General features: G+C 31.4%; 1 protein-coding gene across 1 annotated transcript in view; it reads right to left on the bottom strand.

Annotated features, from left to right (window-relative positions):
- The window catches only part of LOC148275129 (RYamide receptor-like), a 34,783-nt gene extending 12,555 nt beyond the window's left edge, over positions 1 to 22,228 (bottom strand). The window contains exons 1-2 of the mRNA XM_088236103.1: positions 21,558 to 22,228; positions 7,970 to 8,168 (exon numbers count right to left, since the gene is read on the bottom strand). Of these exons, the coding sequence (XP_088092229.1) occupies positions 7,970 to 8,168; positions 21,558 to 22,228 (870 nt within the window). The remainder of the gene's footprint in view (positions 1 to 7,969; positions 8,169 to 21,557) is intronic.
- Positions 22,229 to 23,870: the final 1,642 nt, after the last annotated feature.

The following is a 23,870-nucleotide window of genomic DNA, read 5'->3' as shown; positions in this document are numbered from 1 at the left end:
AGAGGAAAAAATCACCTCTAATTTTTGTGTTCTCACCAGGAATCGAACCCGGAACCTTTCTTGCGCGAGTCAAACGGCTTAACCACTACTCCACGGATGCCACTTTGTATTAATTTTCATTCATTTTTCCGCTACAAAACGTATGGAATCGAACTAGATTGTCCTATTTTTTAAATATCTTTATATATGGATAATTCTTATGTACGTGTGATGTCACTGAACTGCTCCTAAACGGCTTAACCGATTTACGTTCGGTTTTCAGCGAAATATAGATCTTTTCAATGCGCGTGTTAGTAATAATCATCATTACAGTACAATCAGTACAGCCCTTAAAAGCCCTTAACTATTGTTTTTTCCCACAATTATGATTAATGTACATGCTTTACTTAATAAGGTTTTTTTTTTTTTCTTAAGTACCTTGAATTATTTACCTTTATAAGAACAGTCAATCCATCTAATCTTCTCATTTGTTTGAAAATGCCCTAATAAAGCGAAACAACTGTGACGAAATTTTTATTTTTATATTAGTAAAAATTAAATAAAGTGTTCATAATATTAAAATCAGTGTTTGGTTTCTTACAAGTTTGAATATGAAGTTCTACAAAATAAACACGAAATCAATCAACAATTTCCTTTTTTTGAAATTTTTAAATTATTATGTTTTTAAAATATATAAATCAACCTCTACACACTATATCAGAATATCCATAAAAAGCTTAATTTGTTCAAAATCCATTACGTAAAATTTTTTGAAACGTCAATACTGTAAAAACTCCTCAAACTTATCCCTGGAAAGTAAATTTCGTCACGAATTTCCTTAAATTAATCAACAAAAAAAAGTTCATCCATAAAATATTAAGTTAAGGAAGTTCTTATTTAAACTAGTAAACGTCTTTTAAGTAAATAATATTATTCTGAAAAGCCCGCGTAGTAGCTTAAAAAACCAAGTGATCCGCTGAAGATCAAGGTATGTTTTAGAAACCATTGATTAAATTTTAAAATAGTCTTTTCAACATAAATACGTCATACCTTGTATATTTTTTTTAATATGATTTAAAATTAGCAAAAAATAACTATGGTGACAGTAGATATCATTATTTTTTCCGCGCCGTGAGGCGTCAGATAATATTTTTACAACGGTTTAAAACATTTAATTTCCTGAAAACGAGACGTTTAAGACGCCCTTTAGGACAAACAACACGTGTTATGCAACCGCGCCATACCGGTGTGCTGTGTTTGTAAGACACGCACCACAAGATAAACCAACAATCGATTACACCATTCTAGCGACAATGTCAAACTGCTATAGCTTTAAAAATTTACTCTGTCTTTAATGATTCATTGAAAAGTTATTAATAAAAGCAACAAAAAGTGCGTCATACAGTTTACCCTGGAGACGGCTCCTACATTGGTAGCCAAAACATCGACACAAACCTAACTTCCACGTGATCACCCAAAAATGATACATACTGATAACACTGACCGTGAAAATCTACACACCAATTTTACAAATACTTTAAAATATAATATATTTTTGCATATATCTTTCTAATTTTCTTCAATAGAAAACTCTTTAAACTTTGAATGGAATATATAACAACTTTATGTTATTAGCTGGTAATAAAACGTTGCCATTTGGCAAAAAGCCCTCCAATGCACAATTTCAATTATTTATAAAAAAATAAATAAATAAATATGTAAAAAGCATAAAAATCATTATGAAAATTATTTATTTATTTATTCAAAATTACACTAGTTTAAAGATTAATTATCTTATTAAGGCTTTTTAGGCTATGACCGTGTCAAACCAATAATAATAAACAGTAAAAATAAATTGTAAAAATAATAAGATTTAATTATAATGACATGTGATGCAATACAATATCAATCTAGAAAAAAGGGTATACGTAAAAAATAGTAAAATTCCAAAGAATACAATGCAAAAAAAAAACAGAGATAAATTATACAAATTTAGATTCTCATTTAATCAAATATATAAAATAATGGTATCAGTAAAATCAAAATAATTCAAGTAAAATATAGTAGTATTTAAAAAACAAACAAGTATCATTGGAATAAAAAATAAAAATATATCTATATAAATAGATATAAACATTATTGAAATTACAATTGAGAGATGTTTCTGTTAACTCACTATATACTATAGTAAGAAATATAAAAAAATAAGAAGAAGTACTAAATTAAATAAAACGAAATATAAATGAAATAATATTGAATTATATCCTCAAAATACATTCTGAAAAACACCGTCAAATACTTTCCCAACATACCTCCCCATCTCAAAATATAAATCAATTTTACAGCCCATATATTATGACCTCGTGATGTAATGGTCAGCGCAAATGCCTACCATGCAAGAGGTCTTTGGTTCGATTTCCGACATGGTTGATTTGAAATATTTATTTAAAAAAATGCTTTCACACAAGAATATTTCATAGTCTCTGGACTAGTACCTTAAACGAAAGACTGATAATTTTACCTGCATGCAACAAAAAAACAATTATAAGCTGCGATTGGTGTTCCGATGCACCATTAAGTATGAAAAGGGAATGATGATGATGATATATTATATTACTGTACAAACTTCTTAAAACAATACCAGTCTGACAATGTTGCAAAAGCACTGAAATTGGTTATTGATCTATCAAACTACATATTAAAAAAACATATATATATGTTATTAAAAAAAATGAACTTTGCCAAGGAATTTTAATAACTAATTGAAATGTCTTAGATAATTTATTTTTAAAACCCTTTTTTTTTCCATTTAAATTCTTAAAATTTGTCAAGTTTGCATTTTTAAAATATTTAATATAACGTTTTAATATTTAAAATCAGCTTCCTATAAATCATAAAAAAACTCAAAAAAATAATTATTTGAAGAGGAACATCTAAATAATTCATATTTTCGTTACGAATGTGTAATTTTACGATTTTTTAAAAATTGAATCCAAGCTTTAAGCCGTCGCGTCATAAGAGTCACCATTTTGATTTTAAAAAACACATTTATACTCTCTCTTTATATGTTATCTCAACGTTATTCGTTTTCATAATATTATTATACAACATAAACAGTAAAATCAATGGAAATTTGAATAACGAAATAAACACTGTTTAAATTTATGCGAAAGAAATTTTCTCACTGGAAAAGGCTCTTTCAGCTCTTTTACTTCACAAAAGTAAACAGATGGAAGAGTTAAGGAAATGTGAATGCTTAAACATGGGCAGAATGGTGAATATTACACAATTTGTAAGTGGCCACTTAAACCAGCCAATGATAAGTCATAAGCCCTGTAATGCCTAGACTTCCATATTCCCTTCTCAAAAATGTTTTCCCTAACTGCTGCAACAACTTAAGATCAAAATAACTCCCTTGGGAGGAATCCCAGCCAGTCTGCAAACATATGGACATTCTTATAAAATTGTTAAATAACTTACTGGTCAAGAAGTATAAAAATTGGAAAATTGTTTTCAGGCGTTGCCCAGTAGGTAAATTGGTTCAGCCGGATGAATCTCACCTACAAGATAAAAGTTTCAGCTCTTTCACTTCACAAAAGTCAACAGATTGATGAGTTGAGGAAATGTGAATGTTCAAACATGGGCAGAATGGTGAATGTTACACAGTGTGTAAAGTGGCTACTTGAACCAACCAATGACAGGCCATAAGCCCTGTTAATGCCTATGCGTATGCTTCCATATTTCATTTTCAAAAATGTTTTCCCTTCTGTTGCAACAAATTTAGATCTAAATAAAGCTGTTTCATTGAAACTTTTCCTTAGGTATACAAAAATGATCCAACTCAAAAATTGAAAATTCAAAGCATTAATGAAAACTGTAGATGTTAGCCAATGTAGATGACCTAGAATTAATCTCCAAAACTTTTACAGGATTAAAAGATGATTTCTTAAAACCAGAGATGGCTGTAAGTGACAGGCGTCTTAAAATAAATACATCTAAGACTAAATACATGTTAGCAAGAAAGTCATTAATAAACTATGCACAGCAGACAATTGACGTTCGTCACACCACATAGACAATGTCAACTCCTTTAAATATTTAGGTTCTGAAATCATTAATGATAACAATTATAGTACCGAGTTAAGGATTAGACAAGTTATCTGAAGTGTCTGCAAAGGCACGCAACGAGCCCGTCAGGCTATGGAGGCAGAATTTTCCCGGTAAATTTTCAAGGATAGAATGCAACAGAGATGTTTGAAACTGGCAGTTTTTAAGCTCAGACATCCTTCTAAGATGCAACAAATCTCGACCTTGTTAGAAGACAAAACCATTTTCATCCAAAACATCACGCGTGCCACGGTTTGAAAATGATTCTTTAGATCATGATGCTAATATAAGTGACAAAAAAGAACATGAAATTAACGATGATTAAACTGATTTAAATGACGGACATGAAACAGGTGTTGATGATTAGTTTGTTTTTCTTTTTTCGTGTCAGTAAATATAATTGTAATTTACCATAAATACTCGTTAGTGCACCGGCTACATCAAAGAAATGGGTGAGTTAGTACTAATCGTGTTTTGTTGAAACTAAATAATGATCCACAAAGCTTTGAAACACTAGCCATATATTGAAGAATAATAACACAGGGTTTGTTCAAGTAACTTTTCCATTCATCCACGTCAATGTGTACACGTAAATAATGGTGAGCTACATACGTACATCAATTTACGAGATGGATTCCTTTGACTCTGTTTATTCATGTATTATGGAAAGAAAAGCGAAGAGTTTTTATTCAAAGCTTCGATAAAAACATAAATCTATCTTTTATTTCAATTTTCGTGTAGGCGATATTTCTCACACATCAATACCCAGAAAATTACTATCTTGACAGGAACAGGCACCCGTCTTTACTTGTCAAAGAAAATTTATTATCTGGACATAGACCTTTGCAATGCTCTGTACTTTTTTATTCTTTCCGTTTCCTGCCATCTTGATCATTCTACGGGCATTTGAACATCGGTCAAGCATTTGAGAGATTTTTCTCGAATTTTAGATTTAAGAACTTTAGGAAAATACGTCACGTTTTTACTGCGCATAAGGAAAAAATCAAAATGAAAAGCGCTGATAATAAAGAACAATTTAATGTCTGCTTCCAATAAGTTATTGTATTCAAATTTTTAGGAAACAAATCCAGGCATACAAGAAAAATGCCATGCACGATTTAGCATTCGTGAATTCGTTTTTCTCATTGAGTAGTTTCAAATACGTTTTTTGAATAAAAAATATTTTGATTTCGACTTTGGCTAATCGATTTCAATTAAGTGCTGAAATATGGCATTTATTAGCAAAAAACAAAGAACACACTTGAAATACAAAAATATAATAAAAATAAGAACGTAACATGTAAAATTGCAATAAAATATTCCTAGCAGCTTCATTACATTTTCAACTATTGAATCGGGTTGTGGTCCTGTGGCTAGTGTCTCGGACTCACGGATTAAAGGTTTGTGGTTTGAATCCCACTCTACCCCAACTTAATTCCCATTTTCTAATAGTGAGTTATTTAAATATTATTATATAATAATAAACAATTTTCCAATTAATAAATTTCATCTTGGCCACTTAAACCAGCCAATAACAAGTAATAAGCCCTGTAAATGCCTAGACTTCCATATTCATTTCTTTAAGGTATTTACCATCCCTGTTGTAATTTGTTTATTACAAAATAGATAGAGAACATTTTAGAAAAAGCAATATGGCAGTTCAGGCATTTACAGGGACTTATGGCCTGTATTTTTTTTATTACAATAAACATATAAGAGGTAAAACAAAGCATAAAAGAATAACGAATAGTTACATAGCAATTAAATACGTATAAACATTAAAAATAGTAAACAAAAACCCCACGAAGGCATGGCCTGTTCGTGGGTATACAAGAAATGTTTATTATTTTTTTCCCCTATAATACAAAGACAGGTATAATATTTTTGCTTAATGTAAGAAAAAGAAAAGAAAATATTATGTAAAAGGTTAGAAGGCACTTTTTAATTTCATAGAAATTAAAAAAGGAAATAAAAAATATTTAAAAAAACATTAAAATATTAGTTGTTATTATTAAAAGGCAACAAAATATATCATAATAAAGAGAAAATATCTTTAGTTTGAATCCAGGATAGTGCGTGATATTTTAAAGAATCTGGTTTGGCTGGTTTTAGTTACCGCTTTACGCACTGTGTATGTTTAAACATTCATATTTTGTCAATTCTTCCATCTCTTGATTTGGTGAAATAAAAGAGCTAAAATCTTTATAATTGTAAAGAGAGTGATATGATCGAATTATTTCACATACTAGGCAACGCCTGTCAACAATTTTCCAATTTTTAAAGTTCTTATGGACTGTTTGACTCCCAAGGAGGTGAAATTTATTTTTTGTCTACAAATGTAAGGACAAACTCAAAATATTGTTTTATTTTTATTGCGTGTATTACATCGTTAAAGATTGTGTCTTAATAATCTTGCACTTAACTGAATCACAGGTAATAAAGAAAATGTAACTTTACGACTCGAAGATTTTTGCCTCGTAAATTTTATTCCCCTGAATAAAGCCATAAAATATAATATAGCGATATTACACTTAAATCATAAAATGCATTTTGAAACTCACTGTTATTAAATTTGATTTCGATGTACGAACTCTCGTGTCATACTCTTTTCACTCAATTTTTCAAAATATTTTACGTAGTATTTTTCTTGCTCTTGAGATTTGGTAATCGTTTAAGGTTATATTAAGGACATTCGTGTTTTTCTGATTGAGTGGCAATATGGTTTTGATTGAATTATTTCGGAGCATTTGTAAAATTCGATTAAATTTACCTTTATTGAAATTCGTGGCTATGAACAGCCGAGATAAATTGTTTTTTCAATTTCTCTTTTAAACCCGTGTTTATTAATGAAAAATAAAAATCAAACCGGTTTATTTTGCAAGGTGAATCATTTAATAAATACGTTTTATTAATTAGCTACACAAAAAATCCAGTTCTTAGATTTTTAATGCACTATATCTTATTGTTATCTTAAACATTAACAATATGAAAGCAACTTTAAAAAAGCAGAAACAGCGCGCGCAGGAGGTTTGAAATAAATGTGTGGTTTGTGCGCGCGATGCGTTCAGAATTGCAGTGTAATATGCAATGAAGGGCATAAAATTAAACTTAGAGGTAGTAAATTAAAAACAAAACTGTCACATTTCAAAAGTTACTTTTTCAAAACAGTTGAAACTTTTACATAAAAAAAACAGTTTTACATTGACATTTTTTTTAAAGAGCTGTAATACTTCATGATAAAACTTAAATGTTAATTTTTTTAAAAAGTGACGATATGAAATGGAACTATCTAAACAATAACGTCTTTACAGTAAAATCATAACCACCCTCCTGTTGCAGTAAAAAATTGGTCAGGATGTACGAACTTTAAAAAAACACAGTTATTACACTCTTGGAGCAGTGTAAAAAAACCGTGGCCATCCTTTCCCTCTAATAAAAATATAAAACTCTTTTTTTAAAGATAATATGAATTTTGAAAAACGGTTCCAGCAGTTGCTTAAATCAGTTTTTTTGCTCACGCTGCTTTAAACTGATATGCAGAAACAGTCTCACGAAACAGTTGAATATGTAATATTAAATAAATTAAATATGTTTATTTAATACTAAACACTTTGAAAAAGGTTGTGTATATCAGGGAATAAATTTCTATAACAATTTGCCTGACGAAATGAAAAAGATCACTGTCTTTACAAAATTCAAGCTAAAGGTAAAAATATTTTAACAATGTTTGATTATGTCCAAATGCTTGCCGCCGCCGTGCCGTGGTGATGTATCCAGACCCTAAGGTGGCTATTTTCGTTACTTCAGTGTTGCATTTTGAGAAAAAAGTCAAAATCTACAAATTATTTATCATATTAAATTATGAATACAACATTTTACAAACCTTTCTCTTTGACTGCGCCATCCTCATATCTCTCAAGTTCTCAGCCTCCCCCGGTGGTCTTTCTCCCCATACAGCTATAGCTATGCGCGTGTAGGTAAATACCAATACTGCCAATGGCACCATGAACTGGAGAGCCATGAGAGCCATGGAGTAGTAGTACTGCTGCTCTGGGAAAGGCCACTCCTCGCGGCAGATACTCCTGGGGAGAGAAGGTTACCCATTTTAGCTCATTATATTAAATGTACTTCCTACTATCGATGTGTTTCTACAGCAAAAGCAAACATCTAATATGAAACACTTTCCATGTTTGCCCAGATCGTGCCATGACAATTTCAATTGTACCTTCAAAAGGTTTCTTAAATTGCTAAGGTTCAGTTCAATCAGTATATCGTGTGTCATTAATTCCAATCTTTTAAGGCTTTCATATTCTGTCAATTGGCTTAAAATAATAAAATTTTAAAAATATGTTTGTATGTGGACATCAGCCTTCATACCACAAGCAAGAGTAAAATAAGAGCCATTAATTAGTAATACTGCTCCCATTTTAGCTTGTTATATTACAAATTTAGTTATTTACGGTTTCATGAACCTTTTGCATAATTAAGAAAACCAGAAAAAAAAATCAACAAAATAGAGTGTTATATTAAATAAGAACAAAAACATAAAAAAAATAAACAGTAGAAAACATTTTTAAAACTTACATATATTTTTTTTATTTTTTTTTTTTTATTTATTTTTCAAAAATATTTACAAAAAATTCTTAAATTAAAGTCCTGCTGAGTTGCATACATACAACTCGTCAGCAGGTTCTTATAAATTACATTAATTATTTACACTTAGCCTACATTAACAATAATTTTACTTGAAAAACAATTACAGATTACATTTTGAAAAATTAAAAACTATCACTAATACAAAAAACTTTTTTCTAATAACCATAATTTGAGCAAACGTCGAACTCCTGTATTTAACTCAGTATTTTTAATATTGTTTGGTAACATATTAAATATTTTAGGTATACTGTATTGCAGTGTCCTTTTGCCATATTTATTGCAGTATCTAGGAACAGCTAGCCCTTCCATACTAGTAAACCTGGTGTTGTAATCATGTACCAACTTGAGTTTATACTCGGAGTGCGACGCATGCTGACAAATTAATTTGTACCAAAGTAGAGCCCTAACAGATAATTTATTTACAGATTTATACATTAATGATATTGAAATATTGTGTCTCTGGCGGTATACATCTTTATGTAGTAGCAATTTGATCATAGAATTTTGCAAGGTTTGAATAAAATTAATATTAGTTTCACTTGATAACCCCCAGGAAGTTATGGCGTATCGTATAATTGATTCAGAGAGAGATAAATAAATAATTCGTAAAGTATTAACAGGGACATAATATTTTAATATGTACATTCTATTACTTATTGCTCTTAATCGCTTACACAATTTTCGAATATGTACATCCCATTTAAAATTACAATCTATAGTTAAACCTAAATAAACATACTGCTCAATATTTTCAATATTTTCACACATGCACGGTTGCGTAATATCACTATGGATACACGTATAGTTATGTGATAAAATTGACGGTGTTGTGTGAGTTTTATAGTTCGGTGATCTTATGTGCATAAGTTTGGTTTTCTTTGAATTAATTATTAAACCTGCATCATGGGACCATTTTTGCAGGTTTAAAAAGTCTTCTTGCAATAATTTCTCTGCAGTTTTGAGGTCCTTATGAGACACAACTAAAGCAGTATCATCGGCGTATACATAGTGTTTGACATTATTAAATAGTTTATACATGACTGTCACATATATTATATACAAGGTAGGGCCCAATATTGATCCTTGTGGCACCCCCGAAGAAACATGTTCTATTTTACTATTTTCATCTAATACTTTGACACATATTTTTCTATTAGTTAAATAATTTTTGAAAAGTTTTAAAAGGTTTCCTCTGATTCCAATGTCATTTAATGTGTCTATTAATTTTGAATGGTTAATTGTATCAAATGCCTTTGAATTGTCGATAAATAGAACAAGGGTGTGATATTTTTTATTTAGTTCATTATTTATTCCATTTGAAAAGTCTTGTAATAATAATTCCGTACTCTTTTTCTTTTGGAAACCATATTGATATTGATCAATTATAGAAAATTTTGATAAATAATTAATTAATTTTTGAGCTATGTATTTTTCTAATATTTTTTCAAAAACAGGTAAAATACTTATTGGTCGATAGTTACTAATGTCTGAATGTTTACCTCTTTTATATATGGGTCTGACTATACTATATTTAAGTAATTCTGGTATTTCCGCTTGGAGTATAATGCAATTAATAAAATGTGTTAATACTGGTCCTAATAAATCAATATGTTTTTTTACATCATACATTCTAATATTATCAAATCCAGCAGATTTACTATTTTTAAATTTTTTAACTATATTAACGACATCTTTTATTTTTGCTCTAGGCAAAAACATGCTCTGCGGTTGTTTGTCAATTGACGCATCAATTGTTTTTTTATTACAATGATGTAGCATGTTATTTATACTTTTTGTAAAATGATCAACAAAATCGTCACTAATATTTTTAGGAGTAGTATCATTCTTTATTAAATATTTATTTATGGTTTCATCGCAACTGCTTTTACTCCTTTTCCCTAACAACTTATTTATTTCGTCCCAAGTTTTCTTAGTATCATTGAAGCAATGTTTGAATTTATTTCCATAAAAAGCAATTTTATTTATCTTAATTAATTTAGTAACATTATTTCTTAACAATTTATACTCTTTTTCATATGATTTATTTGTAGGAGTACTTTTCCATCTTTTATAAAACATGTCTCTATTTCGTATTTTTTCTAATAAATCATTTGTGACCCATTCTTTAATAGCATAGGGTCTAGCTTTTGGTTTAAAATGTATGTTTTTTTTACTTTTTTTATAAATTTCATTGAAGCAGACATATAAGTTATCATAAAGTATAAGACAATTTGATTCTTCTATAAGAGAGTTCCAGTTATATTTCCTTATTTCATAATCAATATGTTTTTGAGATAATATAGACAAACGATTAAAATTATTTTGTTGAGGCATGGATTTATTTTTATCAAATATAATTTGAATTGCTGTTATAAAGTGATCAGCAATCATCGTGTCGGTGACACAAGCAGCTATATTATTTTCACTTATCAATCTAACATAAATATCCTTCTTGTTCCAGCCGTTGGAGTGTTCAGTTGTTTCTAGTACCCGCGCTCCTCGTTAATTTGAATATTTTAGTTTGTCCAATTCAGTCAAAAATAAACGTAGTGCCGATCGGACGTGTTAGCTCGTCGTCGGAGACATTCATATTTTACGAATCGAGAACCATTTAAAAGTTGATTTCGTGGCGCGCAGACGTGCCGGTCTGAAAAAAAATTAAAAAATTAAATAAATTAAACAATAATCGATTTGAGTGAAACTAATAAAATAAATGTGTTTTTCCATTTTCCGGAAAATCCTGAAAGATATTTCTCAAAAGTCGGAAAAGCTAGGAAAAACAGTATAATTTCCCGGAAAATCCGGAAAATATTATTATCTTCCATATTTTCCAAAAGCAACCCGAGCTTCCCGAGCTTCAAAGCATTGGAGACTTTAACGACAGGGATTGCAACTCGAAGTCTGTAAACAATATAAAATCGTAAGTAATAATTTATTTATATTTTACTTTACGAAATGACAGACTCTGCCAAAAAAATTTTGCGAAGACCGAACTCAGAACCTGCCTCTAGGTCAGCTTCTCCAGGAGGAGATCCGGAAATAATTGATAACCCCGGAAAAAAAGCCAGAAGTTTAGCGAACATTATAAATATCGCAATGAATTCTGGAGCAACTATAAAGCGTGATATCAAAGAGACTGTCTTAACGGCCACAAAAGATCTTCTTCAAATTGTCTTAAACATGTGTGATACCATGAACATTACTGGAAAAATGGACCAAACCTTGGCTATGGTCCAGTCTCAAATTCAAAAGTCGGAAAAAAATATTGAAAAAATTCTTGAAAAGTTAGAAGAGAGGCAAACTCCGACATTACCGTTGGAGCCAAAACCCACTAGCTACGCACTTATCGTGAAATCTGGAGACCCTATGAAAAAAAGCGAGGAGGTAGAGGGTCTGGTAAAACGTCATATAAATGTTCGGTCAACAGGAATAGGCATAGTTGGGTTGCGAAAAATTAGTAACCAACAAATTTTAATCAATTGCTCCTCAAAAAAAGACCGTGAAAGAATGAAGGAAGAAATAAAAAACAAAACCCAAAATCTCTTAGTAGAAGAAGGTAAAAAGAAAAATCCTCAAGTTATATTTAAAGGTTTAATCAAGGGAATCACTGATGAAGATCTTAGCGAATCATTGACAAACCAAAATAAGAGTTTGGAAATTAATGACGATCTAAAGATCAAATACAAAAAGCGAAACAGAAATGCACTTCTTCATAACGTAATATGTGAAGTAACCCCAAGACTATGGAAAACTCTAACCAATGCAGGAAAGGTGAACATCGGATACCAGAGGGTTATAGTTGAAGATGAAAGTCCTGTGGTGCAATGTTACAAGTATCTGTCCTTTGGACACATACAAAAGTATTGCAATGCCGAAGCTAAATGTGCGGTGTGCTCAAAGGACCATGAAACAAGAGACTGCAAGAGTAAAGAAAATCCCAAATGCGTCAACTGTTTTGAAAGGAAAATGGAAAATAATAATCACTATGCAACGAGCATAGCTTGCCCTGTGAGAACTCTTATGGATAAAAGAGCCAGAGAAAGGGTAGAATACGAGTGCTAATGGCAGCCATGCGAACAATCGAGGCCATTTTATTAAATTTGTACAATGCAATCTCCAAAGATGTAAAGGTGCTACAGAAGAAATAATAAAAGCGTGTTTTGACAAATCGATTGATATTGCGTTAGTACAAGAACCTTACACCGGAAATACTGGCACGATTAAATCAGTTCAAAATGTGCAAATTTTTCAGAGTGATAATTCAAACATCGACCGTAGAAATAAATCTGCTATCTTTGTAATGAACAAAAACCTACAAATTTATAAAGCAAAGAATATCGATAACAACAATATAGTATGTGCGATTTTACCCTAAGAAAATATTGCTTTAATATCAGTGTACTCAGAGCCTGGTGGACATATAAACAAAACACTCGACGATTTAGAGTACATTAAGGTTAAACTTAATATGAGAAAGATTATTCTTGTGGGAGATTTTAATTGCAAACATATGATGTGGGGTTCGCCAAAAAACTGTTCCAGAGGAAACGACCTTGTAGATTTTATAGCTTCCAACAATTTGTGCGTTCTAAATCAGGGTAAATCGCCTACATTCAGAGCAATTAGATGGGGGAAAGTATCCGAAAGCATTATAGATATTACCTTATGTACATACAACATCGTTCAAAAGATAGACAATTGGGAGGTATGTGAACAAACCGTCCTATTATCCGATCACAACGCAATAAAGTTTAACCTTAAATTGTGTACCTTAGGAATAGAAAATAATCTCACAAATACTTGAATATACTGTACAAAAACTGTAAATTGGAAAAAATTATGTGATAAAGTCAAAGAAATCATAAATGTTAATAAAGAACTTAAACCTGAGAAATTTATCGAAATGAACAAACATGAAATTGACACAGCTGTGCTTTTTTTAACTGAATCTATTCAAAAGGGGTGTGATGAAATTTGTCCAAAAATAAAACCCTTTGTCAAGAAGAAACCTCCATGGTGGAATAAAGATATTAACACTGCATCGATAAAACTCAAACGATTGAAAACGAAAATGTGTAATTCACGAGGACGAAGAAAGACTGCACTTTTGCTTGAATATCTTGCTGATAAAAATACATATTTAAAAATTATCGAGGACGCTAAAATACGTAGTTGGAAAGAATTTTGTCAAGGTCAAACAAAAGATAGCGTTTGGGATCGAGTGAATCACATTATGGGTACGTCAAACACAAAAATTGTTCCTGCTGTTCTTAAAAGTGGAACAAATTGGTGTGCAAACGTAGAAGATAGTGCTTCGCTTCTTGTTAATACATTCTATCCTGACGATGATATTATCAATGAAAATCAAGCTCACAAAAACTTAAGAAGTGAATTAAGAAATAATTATTATTCTTTTGAAGACCCTCCTATTACCAATGACGAAATGGTTTATGCGGCAAACGGATGAAATAACACAAAAGCTCCGGGAAATGACAATCTCAGTGGAGACATCTGTTGCAAAGTTTTATTGGAAAACGCTGAAATTTTTCTATCGCTTTATAATCGTTGCCTAAGCATAGGTTACTTCCCAAAGTCTTGGAAAATAGCGAAAACAATAATAATACCAAAAACAGGAAAAGACGATTATCATGAAATAAAATCTTATCGTCCGATTGGTCTACTACCGGTTTATGGCAAAATTTTTGAAAAAATACTTTGTGCCAGAATTACTTGGTATTTGTTAAAATTTGAAAAAATATCTAAAAACCAATATGGTTTTCTTCCACAAAGAAGTGCCGAAGATGCCCTCAATGCAGCAACTTCTTTTATTCAGAAGGAAAGAGACAACAAAAAATTTGTCCTGGTTATTTCTCTTGATATTAGAGGGGCGTTCGACCATGCGTGGTGGCCTGGCATAATGGCGAATCTAAGGAAAAAGGAAATACCTCAAAACATATATATGGTTTTAGTTAATTACTTAGAAAACCGCATTACTGAAGTAGAACACTATAACGAAATGAAACGTAAAATAAATACCAAAGGATGCATCCAAGGCTCTGTTCTGGGGCCTACTTTATGGAACATAATAATTGATGAAGCTTTGGAACTTTTAGAAGGACATATAATTTACAAGCATGCCTTTGCGGATGACATACTCATAGCCATAGCGGACAACGACCTAAGAAAAGCAGAGTCTCAAGCCAACAGTGTTCTTGAAATTCTAAGCCAATGGGGAACCAAAGTCAAGCTTTCGTTTGCTCCAGAAAAAACAAATTGTATGATCATCACGCGAAGAAAAAACTTTCAGACACCAATTCTTTATATGAACAATATTGCTATTGCAAATGTCACCAATTTTAAGGTCTTAGGTGTGATTCTCGATGACCATTTAGCCTGGAATGCACATCTGGATCACATTTGTAATAAGCTTAACAATATTTATAAACAACTATCACGAGCCGCCAGGGCTACTTGGGGACTAAAGAGTGAGATTTTACAGATATTATACAAATATATAATAACGCCAATTGCTACTTACGGCGCAAGTGTATGGGGTGATTCAGTCACGAAAAAAAAGAACATTAAAAAGCTGAGCAGTGTACAAAGAATGATAGCCATCCAAATTATAAAAGGATACCGAACTATTTCTACCGAAGCATCGCTGGTAATCGCTGGTACTAAGCCCTTAGATATTGCGATAACTGAAAGATCAAAAATATATCATGCAAAACGATACGGATATGTAAATGACATTCCCGAGGATAGAAATATTCAGCGACGCATAGATTATAAAGATCTACGACACCCAGCCACTCCTATTAAAATAAATATAATTATTGATGTCGAAATCACGAGCAATTTATATGAAATAAACATCTTTACTGATGGCAGTAAAATGGAAGGACGAGTCGGAGCAGCATTTGTCATTTTTAAAAATAAAGTTGAAACTGCTAAAAGACAAATAAAGTTGGCAAATGAGTGTACTGTCTTCCAAAGTGAACTAGTGGCTATAAGAGAAGCTTTGAAGTGGACACTAAAAAATGCCAAAAATTCTACAATTATGCTACATAGTGACAGCATGTCAAGTTTACAAGGATTGAATGATCCAAAGTCCACAGATCCAATTATTTACGAAATTAAAGAGCTTGCTGAAAAAAATACCGAATATGTCAAAAACGAAATTGCAATGACATGGATTAAAGCACACGACGGCAACATGGAAAATGAGCGAGCGGATGAATTAGCGAAAAAAGCTTCCAAAATGAGAACTCTCCCTACCTATGACCACATTCCAATATCATATATTAAGAAAATAGTGCAAGAAACATCATACGATACTTGGAACAAAAGATATTTATCAAGTGATACAGGCAAAATAACGAAATTGTTTTTCAAAAATATAAAAGATGCCGAGATATTGGATACTTTTGGGCGGACTTACGAGCTGACTCAAATGCTTTCAGGTCATGGTGCTTTTCGAAAGTATCTTCATAGGTTTAAAAAAAGAGATAACGATTGCTGCCCTTGCGATGGACTTAGCTCTCAGGACGTCCTCCATATATTACTAGATTGTCCTATGTTTGATGCCGAGAGGTTAAACTGCAAACAAATGTGCGCACAATACAGCCAAATTTTTGAAAACCCAGAGGAAGTTATAAAAAATGAAGCTACTTCCGAAAAATACATTGACTTTCTAAAGGCCATAGTTACAAAAATGAAAAAAATTAATGAGGGAATTGACTCATACCCGTGAAAAATAACTATTGTGCAAAATATACACACCAGGAAAAAAAGCTTTGTATGCATAAGCAAAGCAATGAATAACGGGAACAAGAGGGAAAAAAAAAAAAAAAAAAAAAAAAAAAAAAAAAAAAAAAAAAAACATAAATATGATCAATACAAGACTTAGTAATTTTGCCACTAACAATCGCTTCCCTAGTTACATCATTTATACACTTTATAAAATAGTTATTTGCAAGTAAGTTTTCATATGATATTATCACAGGATCTTGAGTATTGAGCACATTTAAATTTATGTCTCCCATAAGAATTGCTTCCACATGTTGAAAATTACTTTTAAGAATATGATCTATTTCATTGAGAAAATAAGTTTTATTCATATTTGGAGGTCGATATGCAGCGAGTAGGTTAATTTTGGTTTTATTTTTTAATGTTAGTGTTCCAAAAATATTCTCAAAATTTACAGAACATATTAATTCAGGTTGAAAAACAATATTTTTATCTATGAAAAGCAAAATGCCTCCTCCAGATCTTTTATTTCTACAAAAACTATACGAGTTATAGCCCGGAATATTAAATAAGTTGACTAACTCACTTTTTAGAGACGTTTCGCACAGCATTATTACATCAATTTTATCCAAACAATTTTTAAAATATATCATAAATGAGTCCCAATATTTAGTAACAGATCGAATATTAATTTGGACACATGTCAAGTGTGTGACTGTGTCATCTTGTTTCATAATCCAGTCTTCTATTTTATTTGTTCTTGTATAATTGATTTCAATATCTTCATCCATATATGAAAAAGCCATATCTAGTACTCAATTTTTTGCTGCGCAAATAAGAGCATTTTTTTATATATAGGACATGTTTTATCATTTGCTTGATGATTTACAGCATTTTTTTTATCATTTTTTTCATTGTATTTAGAGCAGTTAAGACAGATTGGTGAGCTTTTGTCTTTTTTAATACATTCTCTATAAGAATGATCATCGGCACAAAAAGAACATTTAGGTTTTGTATTATCTTTGTGGAGACATCTAGCAGACGAATGTCCAAAGAATAAACAGTGAAAACACTGCAGTAGAGGGTTTGCATCCTCAACATATATCCTTTGATAGCCCAAATATAATTGACCTTTATTTACCAAAAGTCTTCTCAATGCACAATCGGTTTCTACAATATAATTTGAAGTATCGTTGTATTTACTCTTAATAATTTTCTTTATTTCAAAATGCGCATCCTTAATTATTTTTATTTCTTCATTTTGACCCATCAAATCATTGAATAAATGCTCTTTTTCATATTCATTAAACACACCTTTCAAAATCACTGTAGGTTTTCTTTTCTTCATCTCCTGGGCCTCGACATCATCCAATTCCTTGGTTATAATTTCACAAAGTTTTTGAGCATCAGCCTTATTAGAACACTTAACAATTAGTCGATTTTTCGATATTTTTTTTATTCCATACACTTTTATACCGAATTTAGATATTTTAACGCCTTCTGTTAACTTTTTTTGTAAACTCTCAGCTGTTTCATTTATTTTTGTAGGCGTTATTAAAACAGAATAGTCATTTCGAAAGTTTAGACTATTTCTATCTACCTTCGCCTTATTGAGAGTACCCATATTTAGAGTAAGTTTTCTTGCATAACTATCTTCTGCGAGCATTTTATTCGTATTCATATTTTCAATTTGTTTATTTTTTTCTCCCATATCAACAGCTATGTGACCCATCAAAGCAAGTATTTTATTTGCTTTCAAATTCACTATATTTTGTTGATACTTGCTAAATTTTTTTGATGGATCCTGTGTGGCAAGTATTAATTCCTCAATTATTATTTTAGTTTCCTCAAGTAAAGTATGTGGGTTCATTTTTAATCTTATTATATTAAGTAAAAACTAATGATCTTATTCCTTCAGTAATTATAATACAGTATCAAAAAAACAGTATTAAATTGGTAACTGTTTTTATTTTTATATTTATCAATAGATGGCAGTAAAATGCGTTATCTACTCTCTGCTTTATCAGTTGAATTATTTAATTCAAAACAGACATACCCGCAAACTGTCATAAATCCCAAAAATGTGACAATTAACTTAGTAAAACTTTTTACTCACAGAAATAACGCTAAAGATTATATTATTCTGTTTAATGCTTTGCTTGAAAATTTGCAAGCATATATAATCTACCCCAAAATCACCTCTGATAATCAAAACTTCACAAATTAACAATATTTAAAACAGTTTTAACGGAGCGATCAGAAAAACACGTCGTACTACGTAAGTAGGTGACTGAAATCTATATTACATATGTAACAAATAAAAATATTTACCTATGTGATAAAAAGGTAAATCAAAGAAAATAGCCGTTTGTCTAAGAGAGGAGAAGAAAAAAAGAGCTTTAAAAGGAAAATTATAAAGTTCATCATGGTTTATATAAATATTATTCCTTGACAATAACAAATGTAAAATATTATTTTAAACACAAAAGGAAAGAGTTAAAACAAGAATTTATAACAAAGCATTCCTTGAATTTTCAATTATTAAATCATTTTCAAAACACAGAACTTGATCATCAACGGCGTGGTATAAAATAAATTTAATCATTACTGTATCGATTTGCAAGTCGCTGCATGCGAATAATTGGTAAATTCAATGAATAATTAGTTCCATAATTATGACTGTAAAAAAAAAAATCTTGTTGGACTATGTGAAATACGAAAGATTATAAAAGTTAACAGTTTTGGGTAATCTGATTTTAATATTTAAAATTTTTATAAATAAACAAGAGGTATCAAGAGAGCTATAGTGTAGTAGAACTGCTGCTCTGGGAGAGGCCACTCCTCGTGGTAGATACTCCTGGAAAAAGGTTTCTCATGTTGACTCAATATATTTTATGCAATTTTATGAGTGTAGGTGCACACCAACTCCCACACCATGAACTTGAGTGCCATGAGAGCCAAAGAGTAGTTCAACTGCAGACAGTCAAGACCAAACTCCCATTTTTCTTCTTCTCTCGGTGCATGTCTGTGATCAAACATCTGTGATCGTGTTGGACATCATCATTTTATTTATGGCTGCCTGGAATAGCTCCATTGAAGACTTGGCAAAGCGATATGCGGTAATATTTGTCTCTGGGTGTCAAATGTCCGAAATAGTGGAACACTCGGATTCAAATTGTTTTTATAATTTCTTTTTCTTTATACTTTGGAATTTGTTTACTTTTTGTACAGATAATTACATTAGTTTTGAATCCAGACTCCTTTAGAAAAATTTGGACATCTTCAAAATATTGTTGATTAAAAAGAAGGAGCGTTTAAGAAATAAATTAACTAGTCTGTTATTATTAACATATTACAACAGAGATGAAAAACATATAAAAGAAGGTAATAAAAAAGTCTAGGCATTTACAGGGCTTATGATCTGTCAATGGCTGGTTTAAGTGGCCACTTTACACACTGTGAAACATTCACCATTCTGCCGGTATTTAAACATTTACATTTCTTCAATTTTTTCATCTATTGATGTTTCTGAAGTTAAAGAGCTGAAATCTTTACTTATGCGGCTGAGATTCATCTAATTGAATTATTTCACCTTCATACTAGGCAACGCCTGAAAATGTTATTTTTTCAATTTCTGTACTTCTTCATGGACCAGGTGGATTTATCAACAATATTTTGAGTTTGTCCAAATTTTTGTAAACAAGGACTTGATTCAACTCCATAGGGAGCTGTTGACATTAACATATTACAACAGACTGTTGATAAATCCACCTGATCCATGAAGAAGTATAGAAAATGAAAAAATAAAATTTTCAGGCGTTGCCTAGTATGTAGGTGAAATAATTCAATTAGATAAATCTCACCCGCATAAGTAAAGGTTTCAGCTCTTTAACTTTACAAACATCAACAGATGAAAGAATTGAAGAAATATAGATGTTCAAATATGGGCAGAATGGTAAATGTTACACAGTGTGTAAAGTGGTCACTTAAACCAGCCTTTGACAGGTCATAAGCCCTGTAGATGCCTAGACTTCTATATTACCTTCCTGTAAATGTTTTTCATCTCTATTGTAATATGTTAATAATTTTTTTGTCTGTTATTGTTTATATTGCTTAAAAATGTCTGCCTTAAAACAGGTTGTACCTAGTTAGGTGACTTGAAATGATCCAGAGAACCTAAGTGTGTATGTAGTAGATTAAAAAAATATTATTTTTGTCAATAAACCATGATGATTATTTTATTTTTATTTAAGTTGTTAATTATTGATAAAAAGATACATTTAAGTCGATAAGTATTTTCAAGCGTTGTCTAGAAGGTAAAATAATTCAATAAGATAAAGTTTGCACTGTACTAAAAAAGGATTTATCTATTTTACTTTACATAAGTCAACAGATGGAGGATTTAAAGTAATGTGGATGTTTAAACATAAACACAATTGGTGAATGAAACACAGTGTGTATAGTGGCCACTTAAATCAATAAATAAAAGTTTTTATTTTTTTTTAAAGTTGTATATATGAATAAAATAATGTAACTAGTTTGAAAGAAGGCGGGAAGAACACCTAGAAAAGAGATAGAGGGTTCTAAGGATATGAATTATTATTTTTAAAAGTGGTAAAAAAAATGCCACTATTACACTGTTTCTGTAGAATAACGTATTTTATATATCGAGAAATTACAAGGATGGAGCACACTTTAGAGAAGAGAATAATAAAGTCTAGGCATTTACAGGGCTTATGACCTGTCAGCTCTTTAACTTCACTAAAATCGACAGATGGAAGAATCAAAGAAATATGAATGTTCAAACATAGACAAAATGGTGAATGTTACAGAGTTTAAAATGGCCGCATAAACCAGCCAATGACGAGTCATAAGCCCTGTAAATGCCTAGACTTTCATATTCCTTACTCTAAAATATTTTCCACAACCTGTTGTAACTTGTTAATCTTAATGACTTCTTAGTGGGTGAAATCTAGTCTTTTGTCTACGAATATTTGGACAATGACCACACAAAGAAATGTTTATATAAAAACTTAACCTGTTTTATAAGTCAGGGTATCTCTCACCTTTCGCAGGCTTCGTGCCATCCCGACGGGTAAACGAGAGCCGACACTAATGGAATGGGCGCCGCCGTGGCCAGGGCGCCCAGCCACACAGCAGCGATGGCCCCCTGCGCCGCCGGCTTGGACAGGCGGGGCCTCAGCGGGCGAGTGATGGCCCTGCACCGGTCGGCGGCCAAGGCGACCATTGTGTACGCACTCACCAGCACCGACACCGCCTGCGAGTAGTTCACCAGCCGACACAGCGTCGGACCGAATGGCCAGTGGTACAGCAGCAATTGAGACATGAACGAAAACGGAACACAGAACAGAGACATCAAAATATCACCCAAAGCCAAATTGGCAATGAAGTAGTTGGTCACAGTTCGCATACGAGGATTAGAGCGCACTATGAAACAAACTAGCCCGTTCCCGACGAGCGCCACGCAAAAAATTGCGAAGTACAAAAACGACACAGTCGCTTGGAAATACGCTGAACCCAAAAAAGACCCTTCTGCGAAAGTTCGACAGTCTTGTGTCGCATTTCCAGTGTAATTGAAATACAAAGTATCGTTCGAGTCACTTTCGTCACCAAAAAATTGGTACGACCATAAATTGGACCATTCTAGATCGCTGGGGATTTCTTTGCCCCCTTCGTTCGAAGATATCTCTGACGGTAAAGGAATTGGCGAGCTCATTTCGCTAATTATATTTTTTCCAGCGCAGCGAAAAACAGCTTTCCGGCCATAATTGGTTTTGTTTTTCACATTTTGTTTCTTTAACTCTTAGTCGAGCTGCGCTTTTTTACGTTGTTTGTAATGATGACATCACAAGACCTGAAATAAAAAAAAACATAATTAAAATTATTTTAAGTGGTCAAAAAGATCAGGTGATTTTATATTTTGCCACGTTTTATAGATTTTTGCCAATGATGTATAATTAAATAGACGCATTAAGAGCGTGATAGAGATGGCTGTTCAATTTGTGGGTAACTCCTTGCTGTTCCTCAGTATCTAATGGACTCGTAGTGATTAAACTTGACGCAATGGACTAAGAATAATACCGCCGCGCCGTCTAAAATGAAAATGCTTTAATTACACTAAAACATTGATAAACTGTACAATAAGTGCAGATGTATTTATATTTTTCCGTCAATATTATTTATTATTTAGATTTACATACACAAACGTCATATTAATATATATTGAAGAGAAAAAAGCAAGCAGAAACAGTTTACATATATGGAAAATCTTTTAATATTTTTTTACATTTCCAATTCACAATTTGTCGCCCAACTAAACAAAAATCGGTTCTTATGCTGACAAATTATGAATTGACTGGTTTGCAATAGAACATAGTGATAGTAAAGGTATACAAAATAGAAATTACACTAAGCATCAAGGAAATATAAGAAATGTATTTTGTGTAAGTATATCATGAAGTATATTTTAAACATTTTTGTAGTTCTGTGCAGCAATCCACTTGTTAATATTGACTTTAAACGTATTTAAGCTGTTAGTGGTTTTCAAAGAACTGTCTAACAGACTATACACTCTCGGTGCAAAAACATTGTATTGCCTTTGAGCAAAGCTTGTTCTTGCAGTAGGAGTAACATAATTTTCAACTAAAGCACATCTCGTGTATCTGTTTTGCTGAGTTCTTTGTTCACTAGTTTTAGTTATGTGAATCAGGCAAAGCGCTAAATTATTAAAAACTCTTTGACACATAATATTGAATATTTCATTAATCATAATATTTAATTTGCCAGTACTTAGGACTGACGCAAGAAAAAACGACTTTTTCTATAGAGCATGTCATTATTAAAATACTGCTCTGGTCACGCAGACATTTTTCATCTTTCCTATTTGAAATATAGAAGATTCCTTATAGACTGTACACCCGTTTAGTTATACGATGTCAGTTATTATGTATGTACTCGTACGTTCATTATTATATTTTGTACCTTTTACATTATTTTTAAAGAACTTTTTTCTTTTCTTATTCTTCATATTTAAATTTATCTTGTTTCTATTTACTTTATTTTTATTACTGTATATAAATATATTTATATTGATTTTATTTGCAATTTTAAAGTGCTTAACATTTCTTTATTGTTAATTGCATTTATTTTGATACCGATAATGCACTTAATCAATAGATTACACCACTGTGGAAATTTTTTATTGACTGTTTTCACAATTTTCGTTTATATTTATTCTTATTTTTTGTAAACAATATATTTTTATTTTTATTTTATTTTATTTTATTTTATTTTATTTTTGCACCACAACAGGCCAGAAGGCCCAATTACAGCGGTGAATTACTTCACAGAACACCCAG

The sequence above is a fragment of the Micrasema longulum genome, unplaced genomic scaffold, assembly GCF_059751315.1.
Source record: "Micrasema longulum isolate JH-2025_06_02 unplaced genomic scaffold, ASM5975131v1 h1tg001506l, whole genome shotgun sequence".
NCBI lineage: Eukaryota > Metazoa > Arthropoda > Insecta > Trichoptera > Brachycentridae > Micrasema > Micrasema longulum.
This window is presented reverse-complemented; position numbering and strand designations above follow the sequence as displayed.